The sequence below is a fragment of the Nanorana parkeri genome, unplaced genomic scaffold (assembly GCF_000935625.1).
Source record: "Nanorana parkeri isolate BGI_ZX_2015 unplaced genomic scaffold, ASM93562v1 scaffold2191, whole genome shotgun sequence".
Taxonomy (NCBI): Eukaryota; Metazoa; Chordata; class Amphibia; order Anura; family Dicroglossidae; genus Nanorana; species Nanorana parkeri.
The window spans coordinates 110,305-131,472 of record NW_017308459.1 but is presented as its reverse complement, the minus strand read 5'-3'; the positions used below and the strand labels follow the sequence as shown (position 1 = coordinate 131,472).

Genomic DNA, 21,168 nt, shown 5'->3' with positions numbered 1-21,168 from the left:
AGACTCATATGGAACAGTTAACAACCCTTCTTCTCCTGTACACCTTCCAAGGTATTATTTTCACACTGGTGAAAGCTTACCTTCTGTCCTCCAGTGACCTTTCCAGCATGCTATTGCTAATGGCCATCCCTAAAGTGAGTGTTGCTCCCATGGGCTGCTCAGTATAAAGGGGAACTTATATACCTGATAGGCTTTTGTGCCTGTTAACGTGTATAGTCTGATTTGCTTACCTAAGTTCCCCTTTAGGGTTTTCTCTCCATGGGCACAGCTTGCTTCTGTGCCGATATACTGCCCTGACCACCAAGGTAACCAGGATGGCCGAGTGGTTAAGGCGTTGGACTTAAGATCCAATGGATGAATATCCACGTGGGTTCGATCCCCACTCCTGGTAAACATTTATAGTGGTTGAAGTATTTAAAGGATCTGCAAATACATTGTTTGAAAATAGAACTTTAAAAAGGTTGAAGAAAATCCCCACTTTCCAAAAACAAATCTAGGCTTCGGTTGGCATTAAACAAACAAATCCAAGGTCTTTAACCTCATGGTTTGCTTTGCTGGGAAACATACTTTAGAAGAAGTGCTCCACTGAATGATAGACTCATATGGAACAGTTAACAACCCTTCTTCTCCTGTACCCCTTCCAAGGGATTATTTTCACACTGGTGAAAGCTTACCTTCTGTCCTCCAGTGACCTTTCCAGCATGCTATTGCTAATGGCCATCCCTAAAGTGAGTGTTGCTCCCATGGGCTGCTCAGTATAAAGGGGAACTTATATACCTGATAGGCTTTTGTTCCTGTTACCGTGTATAATCTAATTTGCTTACCTAAGTTCCCCTTTAGGTTTTTCTCTCCATGGGCACAGCTTGCTTCTGTGTCGATATACTGCACTGACTAACAAGGTAACCAGGATGGCCGAGGGGTTAAGGGGTTGGACTTAAGATCCAATGGATGGATATCCACGTTGGTTCGATCCCACTCCTGGTAAACATTTATAGTGGTTGAAGTATTTAAAGGATCTGCAAATACATTGTTTGAACATCGAAAATTCTCTACATTGTTTGAAAATAGAACTTTAAAAAGGTTGAAGAAAATCCCCACTTTCCTAAAACAAATCTAGGCTTCGGTTGGCATTAAACAAACAAATCCAAGGTCTTTAACCTCATGGTTTGCTTTGCTGGGAAACATACTTTAGAAGAAGTGCTCCACTGAATGATAGACTCATATGGAACAGTTAACAACCCTCCTGCTCCTGTACCCCTTCCAAGGGTTTATTTTCACCCTGGTGAAAGCTTACCTTCTGTCCTGCAGTGACCTTTCCAGCATGCTATGGCTAATGGCCTTCCCCAAAGTGTGGCAAGGTCTTACGTTTTGTTTCCATACTGGATGGGTAATGGCCCTCCTTCTCCTGTCTCCTTACCATCCTGGTAAAAGCTTACATTTGTTTTTTAAGTGATCCCTTTAACAGGCTATGAGTAAGGCGCAGCAGGGATGAAACATGTCAGCAAGTGTTGCTTTTATGGACATCACATGAAATAAAGATACTTTTAGTGGAGATTGCTTCTGTGCTGAAATACTCCTCTCAACAACATGTTGACCAGGATGGCCAAGTGGTTAAGATCCAATGGATGAATATCCATGTGGGTTCGAACCCCACTCCTGGTAAACATTTATGGTGGTTGTAGCTTTAATAGGTAGAAGAAATTCCCCACATTTAAAAAAACAAATCTGAGCTTGTATTGGCATTGAACAAAAAAATTCCAAGGTCTATAACCTCATAATTTGCTCTGCTGGGAATCTTACATTAGGAGATATGCAGTAGAAAAAGTGCTCTACTGAATGGAAACATGGATAGAATCAAAACATTTCTTAGTTACTTTTATGGGCCGCACAGTATAAAATCATGATACATTTGGAGGAGATTGCTTCTATGCTGACCATCCAACCAGACCAACAAGGTGAGCAGGATGGCCGAGTGGTTAACTGAGAATTATGACTTAAGGGCAAATAAAAATACCCCTTACCTTGATTGCATAGACTTGTGCGCCGTCAAAAAATGTGTTCCGTTTCGTTTCGTAATATCCATTATTTCGTAATTTGTATCCGAAACTCAATTCGGATTCGTACGAAATACGTATTTTCGTTAGTTTCGGCACATTTTCGTAACTTTACGAACATTCATTATAATGAAGTTAAAAAGCAAAAATACCTTTGTTAATATTGGAGTCGATGTGGTAGTTGTTTTTTAATTCGAAATACGAATTCCGTTAACGGATTCCGTTTCCGAATTCCGTATTTCGGACTTTAAAAAAAACTACCATCAACTCCAATATAAATGTACTTTGCTTTTTAACTTCAATATAACGAATGTTCGTAACGGAACAAAAATACGTCAACGGAATTTCGTATTTCCTGCCTGTGTATTGTAATGCAACTCTCAGCAGCAGTGGATCCGTATTTCAGATTAAAAAAAAAATCTTGTCATGTTGTTTAACCTCATTTACAGGGGTAATATTAGTTCCTGTTTCAAAGAAATTCGGATCCGAAATTCGTTAAGGGAATTTCGTATTTCGATATAAATTCGGAAACTGCCATTCGGATTTCGTATGCTTACGGATCTACGAATTTCAGGAAAATTTGTACGAATTTCGATTTGTAACTAAACAAATCGCACATGTCTAGACATCAATCAAATCACTGGGGATCGCTGATGAGAGAGGGGAAAGAGTGCTTTCTCTTCAGCATTTACCACATATGGGCAAGTCCATATAGGGTGAATGGTGTCACTGGGGATCCCTGTAGACTGGCAAGCATCCGATCAGCAGGGATCCCCAGTGACATCATTCACCATATATGGACTTGCCCATATGTGATAAATGATGAAGAGAGAGAAAGGGCTCCTTCCCCTCTCTCTCTTTCTCTCTCTCTCTCTCCCTGCCCTGTGTGACACGGACCTACTAAAATCACTGGGGATCGCTGATGAAAGAGGGGAAAGAGGGCTCTCTCTTCAGCATTTACTACAAATGGGCAAATCCATATATGGTGAATGATGTCACTGGGGATCCCTGCAGACTGGCAAGCATCCGATCAGCAGGGATCTCCAGTGACATCATTCACCATATATGGACTTGCCATATGTGATAAATTATGAAGAGAGAGCTACTGACCAGGACAAGATCTTCTCAATGCACTGCACACTACACGCGAAGTAGGCGGGGCAGATGGAGAGGAGGAGGGAGGGGATCAAGGGCTACACAGCAGCGTGTCTGGAAGGCTGGCACAGAGGACGTGGATGTGCAGGTAAGGAGAGAGCTGCGTCCACAGAGCTGCTGCGCATGTCCATATATTCGTGGGCGCACAGCAGCTCTCAAGAATCACTGTCAGTCACAGTGACAAAGATCAGTGGGGAGGATCCCGGCAGCATTGTCGGGATCTCTCCTCATTGCGGCGCTTAGCCCCACCCACCCTCTTAAAGAATGGTTTACAGGCTTAGGGTGCATTTTGGCTAATAGGAGTAAATTACACAATTTACTTATTTAGCCTAAGGAAAGCAATAATAAAGAAAAGATAGAACCCCATAGTTCTCCTTTAAGGCGTTGAACTTAAGATCCAATTAATGAATATCCATGTGGGTTCGATCCCCACTTCTGGTAAACATGTATGGTGTTTGAAGCAATTAAAGGTTCTGCAAATTCTTTGTTTGAAAATAGAACTTTAATAAGGCTGAAGAAAATCCCCACTTTACAAAAACAAATCCAGTCTTCTGTTGGCATTAAACAAAAAAAAATCCAAGGTCTGTAACCTCAGGGTTTTCTTTGCTGGGAAACTTACATTAGGAGATAGGCAGTGGTAGAAGTGCTCTGTTGAATGTTAGACTCATATGGGATAGTTAACAACCCTCCTGCTCCTGTACCCCTTTAAAGTAAAAAGTGCCATTCCAGTGAAAGCTTACCTTCTTTCCTCAAGTTAACTTTCCAGCATGCTATTACTAATGCCCTGCTATGAAGTGAGTGTTGCTATTATGAGCTGCTCAGTAGAAAACAAAGATACAGTTATACTATGTACTAGAAGTAATTTTACTACATAGCTGCCCAATAACCTCTATATGTGAGTGAAAGCCCCCCAACCATGTGTCCTTCCTGGGTGCATGAGATCTGCAATGCGGGTGCCAGGACGAAGAGTAGTGTGAGATCAGCAAACATCTGTAAATTGTCAAATAATCAAATTAATATGTGGTAAAGGAGAACTATGGGATCAGGGCTTTTCCCCATAGTTCTCCTTAGGGTAACGGGAGGGCACAAACTAGCGTCCTCCCGTTACCCTAAGCTCAGTATACCGCATCTAGAACTATGAGGTGAGTGAAAAAGCACTCACCTCATAGTTCTCCTTTAATGTTTCGGTGTATAGTTGTATAGTTTGTAAGTAATTGGGATTGGCTTGATGTTCGACTCGAACATCGGCAGCAGGGCCAGTGCTAGACTATTTTGCACCCTAGGCAAGGCCAGCTACTTGGACCCTCAGCCCACATCCTGCGCGCGCAACCCCCAATCCCCCCCACCCTGCGCAGCCCTATTCTCCTGCGGGTTTGGTCTGCAGGCAACATGTGGATTTAATTTAATTTGAAATAGCCAATAGAAGACTGGCTATTGAAACCCCACCCACTGAGCAGAGGAGCGAACCTGAGAGAGAAAGTTGTCTCTCAGTTATGCTCCTCTGCTCAGTGGGCAGGTGCAATAGCCACCCTGCTATTGACTTTTGCAATTTGAAATAGACGGAGGGCGCTGTGGGGGGTGCATGGTCAAGGCTGCCCCCTAGGTAACAGTGCACCCTGGGCAGCAGTGCGCCCTAGGGGGCTACCTAGTTTGACTAGTGGCAGCACCGACCCTGATCAGCAATTCATGTTTTTGGTGAACACACAAACTGTCAGGGCGTTCGACAGGCTATTGGCCCTCCGAGCTCCCCACAAGGCACTATGCACCACATTCTGAGTAGCCTCCGCAGTTGTGATCCACAAACGCCTAAACTACCCCAGGTGTTACACAGATGTGGCAGATCGCAGCAGGGGCAGATGTGGCAGATCACAGCAGGGGCAGATGTGGCAGATAGCATAAGGGGCAGATGGATGATCAGAGCAGGAGAGATATGTGGGCTGGTGCTTTATACAGGTGCCACTGTGGTTCCCAAGAAGGCTGCCATGAGGTCCCCAGGAAGCGCAGGACCTTAAGGCAGCCAAATATCTAAAAAAATGTAAAGTGCCATGCCAATATTGGGGGGCCGGGATTGAATCTCACTGGGAAAAGCAAAACAAATGGCAAACTCATAACCAGCTTTAAAGCAAGGTGCACATGGAAGGGCTTTATACAGTACAACAGCAAAAAGTTTCCCAGCACACTCACCAGGCAGCATGCAAAAAAAACCTGTCTATCTGCTAAGGTTAAAAACAGAAGTTTTAGATACATGTCTTCGGCAGAATATGTGAAAGCCGCACTGCCTCGTCAAGGCAGGTCATCAAGGTTATGAGTTGATGCGTGTGTTTGCCATTTGTTTTGCTTGACTGATGGCCGTTGAGAACTACATTATGAAATTTACCTTGCAGATTCTTTGGGAACGTAAACATTTGTTTGTATCTTTAATCATAACATTTCAAAAAGCTTTAAAAACCAATTGAGCTTTTAGTTTAAATCAGCTGAATGCACCTTAAGTGCATCAAAACAAAGGATGTGCAGCGGATTTTGTTTTCTTTAAAAAACAGCCATAGGTCAAAACCTCCTTGTGTAAGCAGAACCAGACAGATCGGTGAAAGCTTATCTTCTTTCCTCAAATGAGCTTTCCAGCATGCTATTACTAATGCCCTGCCTAGAAGTGTGTGTTGCAGTTATGGGCTGTTCAGTTCGAAATAAAGATACAGCTGGAGGAGATTCTTTGTGTTCATTCATCCTTCTGTAAACTGTCCTTTTTTCCCACCCCTCCCTGCCGCGTACTTCAAACCCACCCTGATAGGCTTTTGTTTCCTGTTACCTTGTGTAGTCAGAATTACTTAACACAGTTCCCCCTCTAGGTCCTGCACCACATGAAGGACCATGAATTCAGTAGTGCAATGGCACCTAAGACCTCTGGTCCCCTTCACTTCCCTCTACTAATGTCAGTTCTCTTCTGGATCCTGAGCAGGGGCGTATCTGCCGCGAGGCAAACAAGGCGTTTGCCTCGGGCTGCAGATTCCCGAGAGCGGCAAAAATGCCGCCCCCCAAAACATTTAGGCAGCCGGTGTACGATCAAAAGTTCCCGGGCGGGCTGCACAGAAACCGGCAGCCTTGCGTGGAGGAAGCGGCGGGCGGTGAATGGTCCGCGATGGAGGAGGCGGGAAGCGTCGCCCAGGCTCCAGTCGGGGGAAGAAGCTGAGACGATTTGGCGCCGAGGCAGTGGAGGAGGCTGGGTTTCCTGTGCCAGGTAGGTGGACTGTGCTGGCAGGGCCCAGCATAGGTTTTGCACAGCCCACCAAAGAGTCGCAGGTGGGCTGTGCAATACCTTTTGGTGGGCTTTGCAGGAACTGTGGGGGACTTTTCATGATCCTTAGGGGGCTCTGCAGCCTGCAAAGCCCACCACAGAACTTGCACAGCTCCCCTGAGATCCAGCAGACTGCGGGTGCCACAGGGTCTGTGCAGGATCTGTGGGGGGCTTTACAGGGTCTCAGGGGGGTGTGCAGGATCTGTGGTGGGCTCTGCCCACCATAGACCTCGCAGTGCTCACCACGAATCCTGCAAAGCCCCCATGAGACCACAGCTTTCCTGCAACGCTAATAGCATAACATGTCAAAAGCTGGATACAGCGTGTGTACTGTATCCAGCATCTGACAGGTTATGCACAAAGTATTAAACAGGAAGGGGTGGGGGAAATTTAGTGTGTATAGGGGGGGCGCCAATTTTTTCCTTGCCTAGGGCAGCCCCAAACTAGAATACACCACTGATCCTTAGTGGACCCTGGCCAATAGACATCCAATAGGAAGTGTCCACGTCATAATGGCACTGATATGGACATAGCGGGCAGGTGACGGATGCCTCCACTACCAACCAGGCCCCGGGAGCCCCCACTGACCACAAGGGTCAGCTCCGTGCTGCGTGCACGGCCGTATCGGGCAGCTCCCGGGAAGGACAGGTGCTGCATGTGATTAGTACACAGCCCCTGTTCTTCTCTATAGGACTACATGGCCGTAAGCCACCCTACGCTCACCCGTCCTGCACATCGGTGCGGGTGAGCGTACTCGTATGCTCGTACGGACGTGCAGGGCGGGTGACCGTAGGGGGGGCATACTGGCCGTTTTCTGGCAGTGCCCCTCCAGATAATAGACTCTGGATCCGCCCCTGCTGCATGCAGAACCAGACAGACTGGGTGCATATTTGTTTTGCTGATTGGTAAACTCATATGGGACAGACATTACCCTCCTTCTATTGTCTGCCTACAAAGCAAAATGTTCATCCCAGAGAAAGCTTACCTTCTTTCCTCTGGTGACCTCTTCTGCATGCTATTACCAAAGCCCCCTAGGGCTAAAACATGTAAGTAAAGGTGGCCATACACTCTACAACCATTGCAAGACTTTAGTCTTGCGATGGTTGTAAAGGGATTAAAAAAACGTACGATCTGCCTATCTTGGACAGGCAGATCGCACTCTCGATCATCGCAAGCCCGCCCCCCTGAGGGGCGGGCTTCCGATGACCGCAATGCTGAACGGGCAGTGTGCGCGTGCGCACACCGGCCCGTTCAGCATTTATCTTCCGAGCACCGTTCTAACCAGCCGAGAATCGTACGATTCCCGGCTGGTTTTCGAACATGCTGGTTCGACAGAAGACGTGCGACCGTACAGTAGAAACGGTCGCACGTCTCCGTTCACACTGCTCGATTATCGTACGAAAAACCGATCGCATACGATTATCGTACGATAATCGTGCAGTGTATGGGCACCTTTAGTGTTGTTTTTTTGGACATCACAGTATGAAATAAAGATACATTTGGTGGAAATTACTTGTGTGCTGCCATCCTGCTACAAACTGACTTTTTAATCGAAGGGTCCAAGATGCCAAGATGGCTGAGGAAACCACATAAGATACAAATCTAAGCTTCTAATAACATTCAACAGATGCTCCTGGTAAAATCATAAAGTCACATTATCTTATATTCATGAAAGCATATGAATCATATGAGCGTAGAACATCATAAAAATCTTTACTGAAAACCTGTCAAAAGAGAACAAGTGAAAACAGCTTTTGAGAACCCCCATATAATATATTCCCACTTTATATGGTACACCTGTTCAACTGCTCGTTCACACAAATATCTAATCAGCCAATCAGATGGCAGCAACTCAATACATTTAGACATATAGAAATGGTTAGGATAATCAGCAAAAGTTCAAACCGAGTATCAGAATGGGAAAAAAGTAGGTGATCCTTTTATATCACTACAAACACTTGCAAGGTTCAAAGCCACACAAATAATCATCACTCTTAAGTCCAACGCCTTTAAAGGAGAACTATGAGGCGGGTGCTTTTCACTCACCTCATAGTTCTAGCCGACCTGTGACAATGAGACTGTCACAGGTCGGCTTAGTAGATCGGGAGGTATCTACTGAGCAGCAGCTCGCGGTATACTGCGGCGTCTGAGTATATCGCGAGCTACAGCTCGCGATATACTGAGCCTAGGGTGACGGGAGGACGCTAGTTTGTGTCCTCCGTTATCCAAAGGAGAACTATGGGGAAAAGCTTTAACCCCATAGTTCTCCTTTAACACTCAGCCATACTGGTGACATTGCTGAGTCCAACATATCCAACATAAAAACAAAAATGTAGGCTTCTGCTGGCAGCAGTGACCAGGATGGCTGAGTGGTAAGGGGTTGGAGTAAAGATACACTAGCTGAATATCTATGTAGTTTTCATTTTTTGGGAATCATTTCATGATTGTTACACTGATATGACTTTAAGCAGATAATGTCACTGTAATGAATAAATATTACAGTGGACGTGTGCTTGGGGGTAAGGAGTTCTATATGGTACTGGTAGAAGGGACTCAGGGAATGCTAACGGTCCATGGCGTAGGAGGTGCAATTCTTGCCTTGCCCTAGGGAATGACAACCCCTGATATGCCACTGGAAACATGTAAGCAAGTGTGGTGTTTGCATGCGTTTTTGATGCGTTTTGGTGTGTTCCAGAGCAGAAACAATAGGGCATGCTGCAGTTTTTCCACATGCTCTGGAACTGAACACTCTGGTGTGAGTCCAAAATACCATTGGAATACATTGGATGCAGTTTTGATGCGTTATGTAACTGCTCTGCTCTGCATCTCCTCCGCACTTGGTGTGAACAAGCCCTTATGGATATCAAAATATGAAATACACATTTGGAAGAGATTGTTACTGTTCTGCAATACTTCTGCACACTGATCTTCGAGGCAAGGTGACCAGGATAGCCGAGTGGTTAAGGCGTTGGACTTAAGATCCGCGTGGGTCTGAACCCCGCTCCTGGTAAATGTTTATAGTCGTTGTAGCAAACACTTTGATTCAAAACAGAATTTCAAAAAAGTTTAAGGTTCACATAAAAAAAACACTTTTAGGCTTCTGTTGGCATTAAACAAATGCTCCTAGTAAAAGCAAGGAGTCACATCAGCATGTGATCCATTTGAGCGGAGGACGTCAAAAAGCTTTACTGTAAATCTGTCAAAAGAGAACAAATTAACATAACTATTGAGAACTCCCATATAAAACATAAATCTTGGCTCCTGTTGGCATAAACAAATGCTCCCGGTAAGATTAAGGAGACACATCATCTGTTTAAAGGAGAATTATAAGGCGAGTGATTTTCACTCAGCCTCATAATCTGAGCCAACCTGTGACAATGAAACTGTCACACGTCAGCTCAATAGATCGGGAAGTGATAGAACACATACCGTAGCTCGCTCAGTTCTCTATCTATCCCTGCAGAGAGCCGTGACTGTCAGCTCGGACGCGAGCTGTAGCTCGCGGTATACTGAGTTTTGGGTCACGGGAGAACGCTAATTTGTGCTCTCCCATGACCCTTAGGAGAACTATGGGGAAATACCTGACCCCATAGTTCTCCTTTAAAGTCAATACAGCATAATTGAAGAGTAGAACATCAAAAAGCTTTACCGAAAACCTGCCTGACTGAGATAAAGGGGTTGATTTACTAACCTTATAAACACACCACGAACGTGTATACACCTCTGCAGTGTGTTCCCTCCCAGCATGATCTATGGGTGGAATCTAAACACCTTTGTAATGTGTACACACCCAGCAGGTGTGTTGTGCAAAGCCCTGAAGGAATTCCAAGGTGATGTTGGGTAAATTAGCTCTACGTTGTGTTGCTTGCGTTGATGAATGCAAGGAATGTAAATGCATGAGCTAACCATTTTTGTCTAAACTGTGAAGCAGCATTATATATGCATCATGTGTATGATTTTTCCATATATGGCATTAGTGGAAATATGCTTTTAGAGACTTTTTGGTTGATAAATACGTTTTGCTGTGTGAAAATCACACACACCTGGTGTGTGTGTGTGTTTAGGTTAGTAAATCACCCCCAAAATGTCATCCGCCATTGAGAACTACCTTATGAAATTTACCTTGCAGATTCCCTGAGAACATAACATTTGTTGTACCTTGAATCATAACCAGGGCTGGATTGGATTGCCATGGCCTCGGGATGGGAGGAATAGAGGGGCGGCACAGCCTCTACTCCAGGGGTCTCAAAGTATGACCCATTCCGGCCCGCGAACTGGTACCATTCGGCCCACAGCCGGCTGTCAAGTCAGGTACGCCGTACCTGACTTGTGGGAACAGCTACAGGGTCTGCATCTCTGTCAGATGCAGATTGCAGAGCCGCTCCTGCTCCGGCACTCAGTAATTGTTTTCAGCCTGAGCTCTGAGAGTTCTGAGCTCTGGCCTGAAGGAAGGATTAGTAAAGTATGCAATAAGGTCCAGGACCATTAGTCACTGTTAACACTAAATTAACAAGCAGGAAAAGCTTTAAGCCCTCATTCACACTGTAATCGGCCTGCGCGTGCAGCTCAAGGGCTGCGTGCTGGGCCGTACCAAGCAGCTCCCGGGAAGGACAGGTGCTGCGTGTGATTAGTACGTAGCCCACGTCCTTCTCTATTGGACTACGCGGCCGTAGGCCCCCCTATGCACCGCTTCCACACCACCACGCCCACAGTGCGATCAGACGCGTGGCAAAACTTTGCCAGCGTTCCGCTCCACTGCAAACGCAAAACATAGCGCAAAAAAAAGGTAAGTTTCTCAGTGATCACGGTGCATTCCAGCAGCTACCGCTCTGGATAGCACATGCTTTCGGTGTGAACAAGGCCTCGGGATGGGAGGGAGTAGAAGATCTTTTACTGCACAAACTGACTATATTGGTTGTTGCTTTAAGCAACAACCAATATAGTCAGTTTGTGCAGTAAAAGATCTTCTAACTATAACAATATAACAGTCTATGGTTGCCTGTAAGGCTGGTCCTTAACATATATTCTGGGTCTAGTGGGTGGGAACGGATCAGAGAGTGGAGCGAAAAGGTCTTGGAATAGACAAGAAAAGAAAACACAAGGAATGTGTGTAGGACATCTGATATGGGGGAGGAGATTATAGCAAAGAAAATGTAGAGTAGGTGTATGAAGGACAAAAGACCTTTGGACTTTCCTGTCAACGGAAAAACAAAACAAAATGTAAACGCTGAACCTTGTAATGCTAGGACTGGTATTATGTAACCTCCAATGTATTGCCACATTTCTGTACATTTAGTTTGTGCATTGCAAAATCTGCAAAAGGATTGCAAAAGCACATTTGGAACATAGTTACAGGATTTAATAGTAACTGGAGATGATGGGCGGAGCTGTTCTCACCCTGAATTCAGGAACAAACACAGGCAATTCAGTGTGCAAGTAGACCTCGGACAGACGTTTCCTTAGGACAAGAGAGAGCAGACACAGTAAGTGTGAAAAAGATGATAATTATTTGTTCCCTTGTTATTATTATATTTTTAATTTCTCTCTAAAAGAAATGCTGCCGCGTTCTTACAAGTATTTCAATGCCAAGTTTACTTTTCTGACCGTGTTTCATGTTACACTCATATTCAGGGTGCAATATGAAACATCACATTGCATTTTAGTTGCATCTGCAGTGATGTGTTTTAAAGGCTGCCACGGTGAGCATCAGTAGAGCAGGGGATGGGGGATATGGAAAGAGGGGGTCCCTTTCCACAGGCACTATTACTGGTCAAGGCAACAATGTCTCCTGCACTGCTTGCCGTCCAGCCATTGTATTTGAACAGACAGATAGTTTGCATTTGAGGGTGGGTGGCCATTTTTTAAACAGCTTTGAAACTTAGAACATCATTACAGCAGGTGATGTCTGTTACATACAAGCAGATGACTATAGAGCCACCCGATCGCTTCTATGGTAGTGGGGAAGTTTGCACCCTAGATCAGAAGGAGATCAGCACACTTCCAGGGTCTCTGCACTTAGATCAGAAGGAGATCAGCACACTTCCAGGGTCTCTGCACTTAGATCAGAAGGAGATCAGCACACTTCCAGGGTCTCTGCACTTAGATCAGAAGGAGATCAGCACACTTGCAGGGTCTCTGCACTTAGATCAGAAGGAGATCAGCACACTTCCAGGGTCTCTGCACTTAGATCAAAAGGAGATCAGCACACTTGCAGGGTCTCTGCACTTAGATCAGAAGGAGATCAGCACACTTCCAGGGTCTCCGCACTTAGATCAGAAGGAGATCAGCACACTTCCAGGGTCTCTGCACTTAGATCAGAATGAGATCAGCACACTTCCAGGGTCTCTGCACTTAGATCAGAAGGAGATCAGCACACTTCCAGGGTCTCTGCACTTAGATCAAAAGGAGATCAGCACACTTCCAGGGTCTCTGCACTTAGATCAAAAGGAGATCAGCACACTTGCAGGGTCTCTGCACTTAGATCAGAAGAGATCAGCACACTTCCAGGGTCTCTGCACTTAGATCAGAAGGAGATCAGCACACTTCCAGGGTCTCTGCACTTAGATCAGAAGGAGATCAGCACACTTCCAGGGTCTCTGCACTTAGATCAAAAGGAGATCAGCACACTTGCAGGGTCTCTGCACTTAGATCAGAAGGAGATCAGCACACTTCCAGGGTCTCCGCACTTAGATCAGAAGGAGATCAGCACACTTCCAGGGTCTCTGCACTTAGATCAGAATGAGATCAGCACACTTCCAGGGTCTCTGCACTTAGATCAGAAGGAGATCAGCACACTTCCAGGGTCTCTGCACTTAGATCAAAAGGAGATCAGCACACTTGCAGGGTCTCTGCACTTAGATCAGAAGGAGATCAGCACACTTCCAGGGTCTCTGCACTTAGATCAAAAGGAGATCAGCACACTTGCAGGGTCTCTGCACTTAGATCAGAATGAGATCAGCACACTTCCAGGGTCTCTGCACTTAGATCAGAAGGAGATCAGCACACTTCCAGGGTCTCTGCACTTGTCTGTATGTTGTGTAATCATGTTTATCATGCCATAATTCATGGAACAGAGTGGGTGCTGGAGGTTTTGCTAATATGATACACCATAGATTTTAACCTTATGCTATGACGGCCATTTCATTCTATTATACTTTTTGTATCTAAATAAAATTATATTTTTACTCAAGCAATTTTGTGATTTATTGGTACTTTCCGCCTGGTGCCCCTAAAAGCCCCATCTTTTCTTTGCTAATTTTTTGACGTTAGAATATGTATGTGAAATGTTTTTTAATGAATGTTTAAATGTACAAAACATCTCCATTTCATATTTGCTGCATTCTTTAAAACATACAACTTGTCCTTTACGAAATACGAAATAACGGATATTCCGAAACGAAACAGAACACATTTTTTGACAGCGCACAAGTCTAATAATAATCATAATAATAATAACAACAGCAATACATTATTGTTGCTTTAATTTCTGTGTGATTATTGAATTATTGTAGTGAGTTAATTTGAAAGTATTTTCCACAAAGTAAGCTGTTCACAAATTATTTGCTTTGGCCATGACACTATTGTAATGGATTTCACTGATTCTGTCAGTCATAAGTTCAGTCACTTGGGTCTTTTTGGGTCATTAGTTTTGGCAAAGATACATTCAGACGCTGGAAATTGTATAACATGCAATAATGCTGACTTTGCAAAAGCAGCAACTGGTGCACAGTGAAGGCAACCTCATGGAAGATAACTGGCAGACAGTGCAGGTGAATGTGGGAAATAAATAATAGCAGCCCAAAATTCAGAACTTGTTATGACTGTAATGAATTACAATGTCTACTTTGAAGAGTGCAACTTGTGTTTTTCTGAATGCTAAGAATGGTATCAAGTGTCTTTGTCGCAAACTTTATACAAAGCCACCGGGTGTCATGCGTTACCAGGCAACTTTTTCCACAATAGCTGGCAACATGTCATACTTTCTATGTCCCTGGTGCCCAACTGACGGTCTGAGGGCTGCATGTGGTCCTTTAATTTGTAAGGATCCTATAGGGAGCACTGTTTTGTAAATTACTGCATTGGCAGTGATTCCTATCAGTCTGGTATGCAGGTGCACGATCTTTGATTATCTCTTGCAGCTTGTACTGAATCCATACTTGCACCATGCTTAAGGTCTCTATCCATTTCCTGTGGCATTCCTGCAGTCACTGACAATATACTGTGGTTTCTCTATAGAGCCTGACAGTGTTCTGCTGTACTGCATACACAAAATATTATGTGTATTCCTTTGATGAAGTCAAAGGGTTGGTCAAAGGGTTGGTTGCTTCTGTGCCAGCACTTGGCCAAAACTTGTAGAAGTAAATGGACTATGAATTAAAGGAGAAGTGTAAAAATCACTCACCCCCATAGTTCAAGCCCAGCTGTGACAATGAAACTGTCACACGTCGGCTCAATAGATCGGGAAGTGAACGAACGCATACCGTTCACTTCTCGATCATCTCCCTGCAGAGAGTGGCGACTGTCAGTCAAGGCTCCCAGCAGGGTTTCCCTCCCCCCCTCCCTGCTCCGATCCTCCAGCGCTGACTGGAGGAACAGACGGGGGAGGGGGCGGACACAGCTGGCTCTGTCTCTAGATAGGTGTTGTAAATATAATTGAAGTAGATATATTAGGGGTATATTTAGGGTGTATGCTTATGTATTGCAGGAAACTCTTTTGGCTGATGTTATTTAACTATGCTAACTAGGTTTTTATTGTGTATCCTTTTTTTAGGGTGTTGATTGTACACAAAGGTTTAGTTAACTAACATCAAAGGGGTAATTAGACCAGGGGTAATTAGATCAGCCAATCAGAAATCCTTTCAGTGTTAGTGAATGGCAATAAACTGTATATGAATTAAGAGAGCCTAAAGTGACTAAGAGAAGAACATAAGAGTCATAAAGAGAGGCACAGAGGTGCATATATAGATTGGAGATATATGCTGGATAGATAGAGTGGGAACCTTTGTCATCTGAGGTCTAGATATTATACTCTGTATGACTCTGTTGGACTGTTCCTGTTCATCTGTTTCTTCGATCCAATTAAATGCTACTCTCTGGAAAAGAATTGAGGTTGCCTGGATTTTCACAACGCACATAAATATATATTTGGGTATTTACATATATTTATACGTCTGCTATATATTATATCACTACAATAGGCCGAGCCAGCTGTCACTTACGCAGCTGGGTGGATCTCGACAGTAATGTCAGGATCCGTCCCGGCTGCGGCAGTCTCAGTATACCGCAAGCTGTAGCTCGCTATATACTGAGCTTTGGGTGACAGGAGGAGGTTAGTTTATGTCCTCCCGTTACCCTTAAGAGAACTATGGGGGAAAACACTTACCCCATAGTTCTCTTTTAATGATAGAAAGGCACTATAATGAACATCCCTTTAACACCACATCCAGTATTTGATGTTCCATTCACTGCAAGCATTCTTAAATGATTCCAGGAGCACCTTTCTATTGAGCCTTTGAACGTGACCTGACCATGGACAATTTTGCCTCAAAGGGTTGATTCCCTTGATATCGCCAAAATTTCTTTGAAAACACTTATAAGTTTTGTTTTTTGTTTTTCTGAATGGTATGAATTTCTTCAAACTTTGACATTCAGATGCATCCGAATTTCAAAATTTGAGTCTGAATGCTAATAAATCCGAATGGTCCTTTGACGAAAATCTGGATCCATCCGAATGTCATTTATAACAAAACTAAATTAGACCTGTGACTGTTCTCTGGCCAATCAGATTTTTTGGGGGGTTGTTGGGGGTTGCATTACAGGCACGATCATGTGGCTTTGTTCCGACATGAAAATTCAGATGGATCTTAAATCCCAATAACGATACAATTCAATTTGAGATCCAAAATCAAAAAAAACAAAAGAGATAAACATATGAATTGATACGAAACAAAACACATTTTAGTGGGGTTACATGTCTATTTTTTGGCCAGGGTAGTATGGAGTGTAATTAAATGCATTCAATTATTTTATTTTTTTGCAGTTGTTAGGGGCATGTCTAATGCTCCTATGCCTGTCACAACCTCCCAAATCATTCTGGTGGTTGCCCGTTGTCACTGCACCTAATCCAGTCATCTATTCAGCTGTGTGGCTAATGATCCTGGCCATACACTCCTCAGCCTAGGGATTGGTTAGTGGCACTTTATTAAGCATCACAAGCTCAGCTCTGGGCTTGTAATAGTCCTGCCTAGCACTGTCTAGTTCAGTCTGCAGAAGCCTGTATCCTATACCTGTCTTCATCTTGAATCCTAGTCTTGCCATGTATCTTTAACCCTAGTCCTGTCTTGTATCTTCAGTCCTGTTCCTGTCTTCTATCTTGCTTTCTGTTTATGTCTTGTACTTTGTCGCCACCAGCACTACTGCCCTGCACCTGGGGCCACCTGCAACATTTATAGCCAGAGTATATAGTCTAAGACCTGGGGTCATCCCTGTACTGGTAAGCACACTTGCCTTATGGGAAAGACCAAAAGTATCCGACCAAAGTATCTGCATCCGGTCCTGACAGTGGTGTAATCTTCTAACATTTTCTATAATGAAAAAAATGTCCTGGGGATGTCCTTGAGTTGTCACAAAGAGAGTTGGCCACTATCTTAGTAATTATGTTGAAGTATCTTGGAGAACCCTGATTTATAGCAACATTTACAGTTTTGCCAATCAGATGGCAGATTGGTGATGCATTCATTAACTCACTTATCTCGAATTATAAACTCAATATAATTGGAATGTTTGTATTATTTGCAGCTGGCTAAGAAATACGGGTCAGTGTTCAGTGTACAAATAGGGGCACAAAAGATTGTTATCCTGTGTGGCTATGAGACGGTGAAAGACGCTCTGGTCAACCATGCTGACGAGTTTGCTGAGAGACCTGACATCCCCATATTCCAAGACATTGCCCAAGGATACGGTAACTTCGGTTTACATTCTTTTGTAACCTCCTTTTTGTTAATTTTACAGTGAGGCTGAATTACCACTGCCGTAAGCATTTAATCTCTCCCCTCTCGGCTGCTCTGCTGCTGAAGCGCCAAGAGGGGAAGAGATGAAGTGCTTGCGGCGGCGGGGGGAGTTTGCAAAGGTATCAGAGAGGCCGCCCCTGGGTCAGACTAATCCAGCACGTTATTAATATGAGTGCCCAATTCAATATGGCCACAAGCGAGGGGCATACTGAGTGGGGCAACTCAGATTAATAACGTCCAAAAGATGTGGACTGGGATGGGGGCCTCTTTAAGACTGCTCTGATCACACCGCTGAGCGATCCCTCTCTCTCCTCCCGACCGCTGCAGCTTCAGCTCCACGAAGCGGGCACTCAGAGAGGCAGCTATGATCACACCTGCCAGCGATCCCTCTCTCTTCTCCCGGCCGCTGCAGCTTCAGAGCGGCCAGGAGGAGAGAAGAGGGAGCGATAACGGGTGTGATCAGAGCCACCCCTCTGAGTGGAGCTGAAGCTGCAGCGGCCGGGACGAGAGAGAGGGAGCGCAGAGAGCTAGTTGCGGCTCTGGTCTGGAGGGAACACTACCGCCACGGCAAGTGTTCGCTTCTGTTCTCTCTTCTCCTTTTGGGCCTGGCCGCTCTGTAGCTGCAGCAGCCGAAAAGAGAAGAGAGAACAGAAGGGAGCGAGCGATCGCCGCGGCGGTAGTATCCCATCCCTGGTCCCGCCAGTGGTGCACCCCATCGCTGACATTCCACTTGCCAATTGCGAGGGGGCGAGAGGAAATTTTGAGGCCTGTATATATATATATATATATATATACACACACTGAGTGGCTAGATTATTATGACCACCTGACGTTTGTAGGCAAATTAGCTATAATTGTGCGCTGAAGTTGCTAGAGGGCCAGACCATTATAAATAGGGAAGCAGGTTGTTTACCACGACAGTAGAAGTGATTTTTTTTCTGAACATATGGGTAAACAACACGATTTAACAGCCTTTGAACGTGGGATGATTGTTGGCGCTCGGAGCCATGGAGCGAGTATCAGCAATACAGCAGAATTTGTTACATGTTCAAGAGCAGATGTTGTTAAGGTGTTTAAAGACTGGACTGGACTGGTTTTTAGAAAACATGATTGGATCATTGAATTTGTGTGATGATAACCTTAAAGTGACATTAAACCCTCAGATTTTTTAACATAAAACAATAGTGTAATCCATGGTCGTTTCCCTTCTCTTTGCTGCTCTTCCTTTTAAGTCCTTATCTCTTCTCATGCTGGGCAGAACTTCTGTTTTGCAGCAGACTGCCTTGTCTCTGGAATGGATATATGGTATCTGTGTGTAGGTTCACAACCTGAGCCAGCACTACAGGAAGAGGCACTCAGCTGCAAAGGGAAGTTCTCCCCCAGCATGAGAAGAGATACAGATTTAAAAGGAAGAGTAGCAAAGAGAAGGGAAACTACCATGGATTACAGTAAGGCGCACATTACAGTATTGGTTTATGTTAAAAAATCTGAGGGTTTAATGTCACTTTAAAGTCTAATATGAGCAATTCTTGAATGTTTATGGTCAGATGTTGACAAACTAACTTTAGTTATCTTTTAATATTGTTGAATCCAACAATATTAAAATGAATATAAAGCATACAGATGTCCCAGGGGTATCTGGGCATCTTGGGTAGCTAGGGAAAGGTGAGGTTTGAAGGTTCAAAAGAGAAGAGAAAGATGCATAGATACTGAGCATAAATCATTTCTATATGGTGGACAAATTGAGTGGAATCAACTTAGAAGAAATGAGACTCGGGAAGTGTTTATTGTAAGCTCTCCCGAGTGCAAAGCTTATGCTATAGCTCCTGCCTATTGTCAGTAGAGGGTCATAAACATTTTAGATGGCCACTCCTAGAACAACCAGAGTTAAATGTTTTTAGGTTTCCACCTCCTTTCCAAAGCTACTTACATATAAATTGTATTTTTGGTGCTTCTTTTGCCATCAACATAATTATAGGAGCAGGATGATTGGAACAGTCATGTTATTCATTTGTAGATCCTCTTCCTGTAAATGATTGTCATTAAATTAACTAAATAAACAATATCTCTTGTTTTTCACCTTCAATGTTTACTTTGGCTCTATAAGAGATCCAGACCAGAAGGCAAATTGTGTGCAGATGTACATCACGTCATTGTGACAAGGTATTTCACATTTGCTTTTATTGACGTTTGGCACAGATAAAATGGGGATAAAATGCTGATTTTAAAAATATTGCTGCCCCCGTTTTATTCAAAGTTCTTTCTTAGCTTACTTGTATATTTATCAAATTTGTTAATGAGGCAATAACAGTTTTACAGAATGTAGGACCTCTCAGTAGATTTAGGCACAGCCTGTCAAGGTGTACCTAAAAGGACCATTGGGGTTGATGACTAATAATAATAGCACCAGTGTGATGCAGGAAGGACAAAACATTCCCTTACTTTACTCTCACTCCTTATGATCACAGAATATTGTATATTTCAAGCAACTTAAAGTAAAGGTAAGGTAAATAGGTAGTAGTGTCTGACATAGGCTCATACATACACCAACCTGAGGCATCACAGATTCCCATCTCTTCAATTGTCCCTTTCCTCTTCCAGCAGGGATACAGTAATGTAGCAGATAATCTGGCAGGTGGTCATGACCACCCACCCGGCTTCCTGATTGGATGGGAAGCTTGGGAAGCCACAGCTATGCTCCCTTGCAGCTTCCCAGGCACCCCCACTGATTATGCACCATTCAGCATGACCAGGGCAGCCATCAGAAATTTCAGGGCCCCCTACATGGCTTTAGGCCAGTGTAAGCTCCTCTGTAGAGAGACTGATGTGACTGTAGGGGGGACATTAGAGTGTAAGCTCCTCGGTACAGAGACTGATGTGACTGTTAGACATTAGACTGTGGGGGACATTAGAGTGTACGCGGCGGATCCAGATATCCTTGGATCCGCCGCTGCAGCTTTACATAGTTACATAGTATTTGAGGTTGAATAAAGACATTAGTCCATCAAGTCCAACCTATTAGGATCTCATTCTAGGAGTACCCGTACCCCTGTATATTACCTGTACCCCTGTATGTTACCTGTACCCCTGTATATTACCTGTACCCCTGTATGTTACCTGTACCCCTGTATATTACCTGTACCCCTGTATATTACCTGTACCCCTGTATATTACGGTCCCTTAAGAAATCGTCCAAAAGTTTCTTGAACAATTCCACATTATTTGCTGAAATCACCGCCTGTGGCAGTGAGTTCCAGACCCTAACTGATCTTACTGTGAAGAACCCCCTTCGCCCCTTGTGCTGGAATTTTTTTTCCACCAATTTTAGGTGATGGCCTCTAGTTTTTGTAACGGAGTTAATTTTAAACAGTTTATTGCTAATGTTGCTACCACCATTAAACATTTTGTACATGGAAATCATATCCCCCCTTAATCTCCTCACCTCTAATGTGAACATGTTTAAATTTAGTAGCCTCGTCTCGTAGCTCTGGTCCTCCATACCCCTAATTAGTTTGGTTGCCCTTCGCTGGACTTTTTCCAACTCAAGGACATCTTTTCTTAGTACTCGTGACCAGAACTGGACCGCGTACTCCAGATGAGGTCGAACCAATGATCTATAAAGTGGCAAAATTATAGACTTGTCCCTGCAATACATCCC

The 21,168-nt window shown here is 44.1% G+C and overlaps 1 protein-coding gene and 1 non-coding gene across 2 annotated transcripts in view; both read left to right on the top strand.

Moving 5' to 3' along the window:
• The first annotated feature begins 308 nt into the window (after positions 1–308).
• Positions 309–391, top strand: TRNAL-UAA. Its single transcript has one exon. It is a non-coding gene; the product is annotated as a tRNA-Leu (tRNA).
• Positions 392–12,231: 11,840 nt separating this feature from the next.
• The window catches only part of LOC108800994 (cytochrome P450 2K4-like), a 32,828-nt gene continuing 23,891 nt past the window's right edge, over positions 12,232–21,168 (top strand). The window contains exons 1-2 of the mRNA XM_018572973.1: positions 12,232–12,270; positions 17,299–17,461. Coding sequence (XP_018428475.1) covers positions 12,232–12,270; positions 17,299–17,461 — 202 coding nt within the window. The remainder of the gene's footprint in view (positions 12,271–17,298; positions 17,462–21,168) is intronic.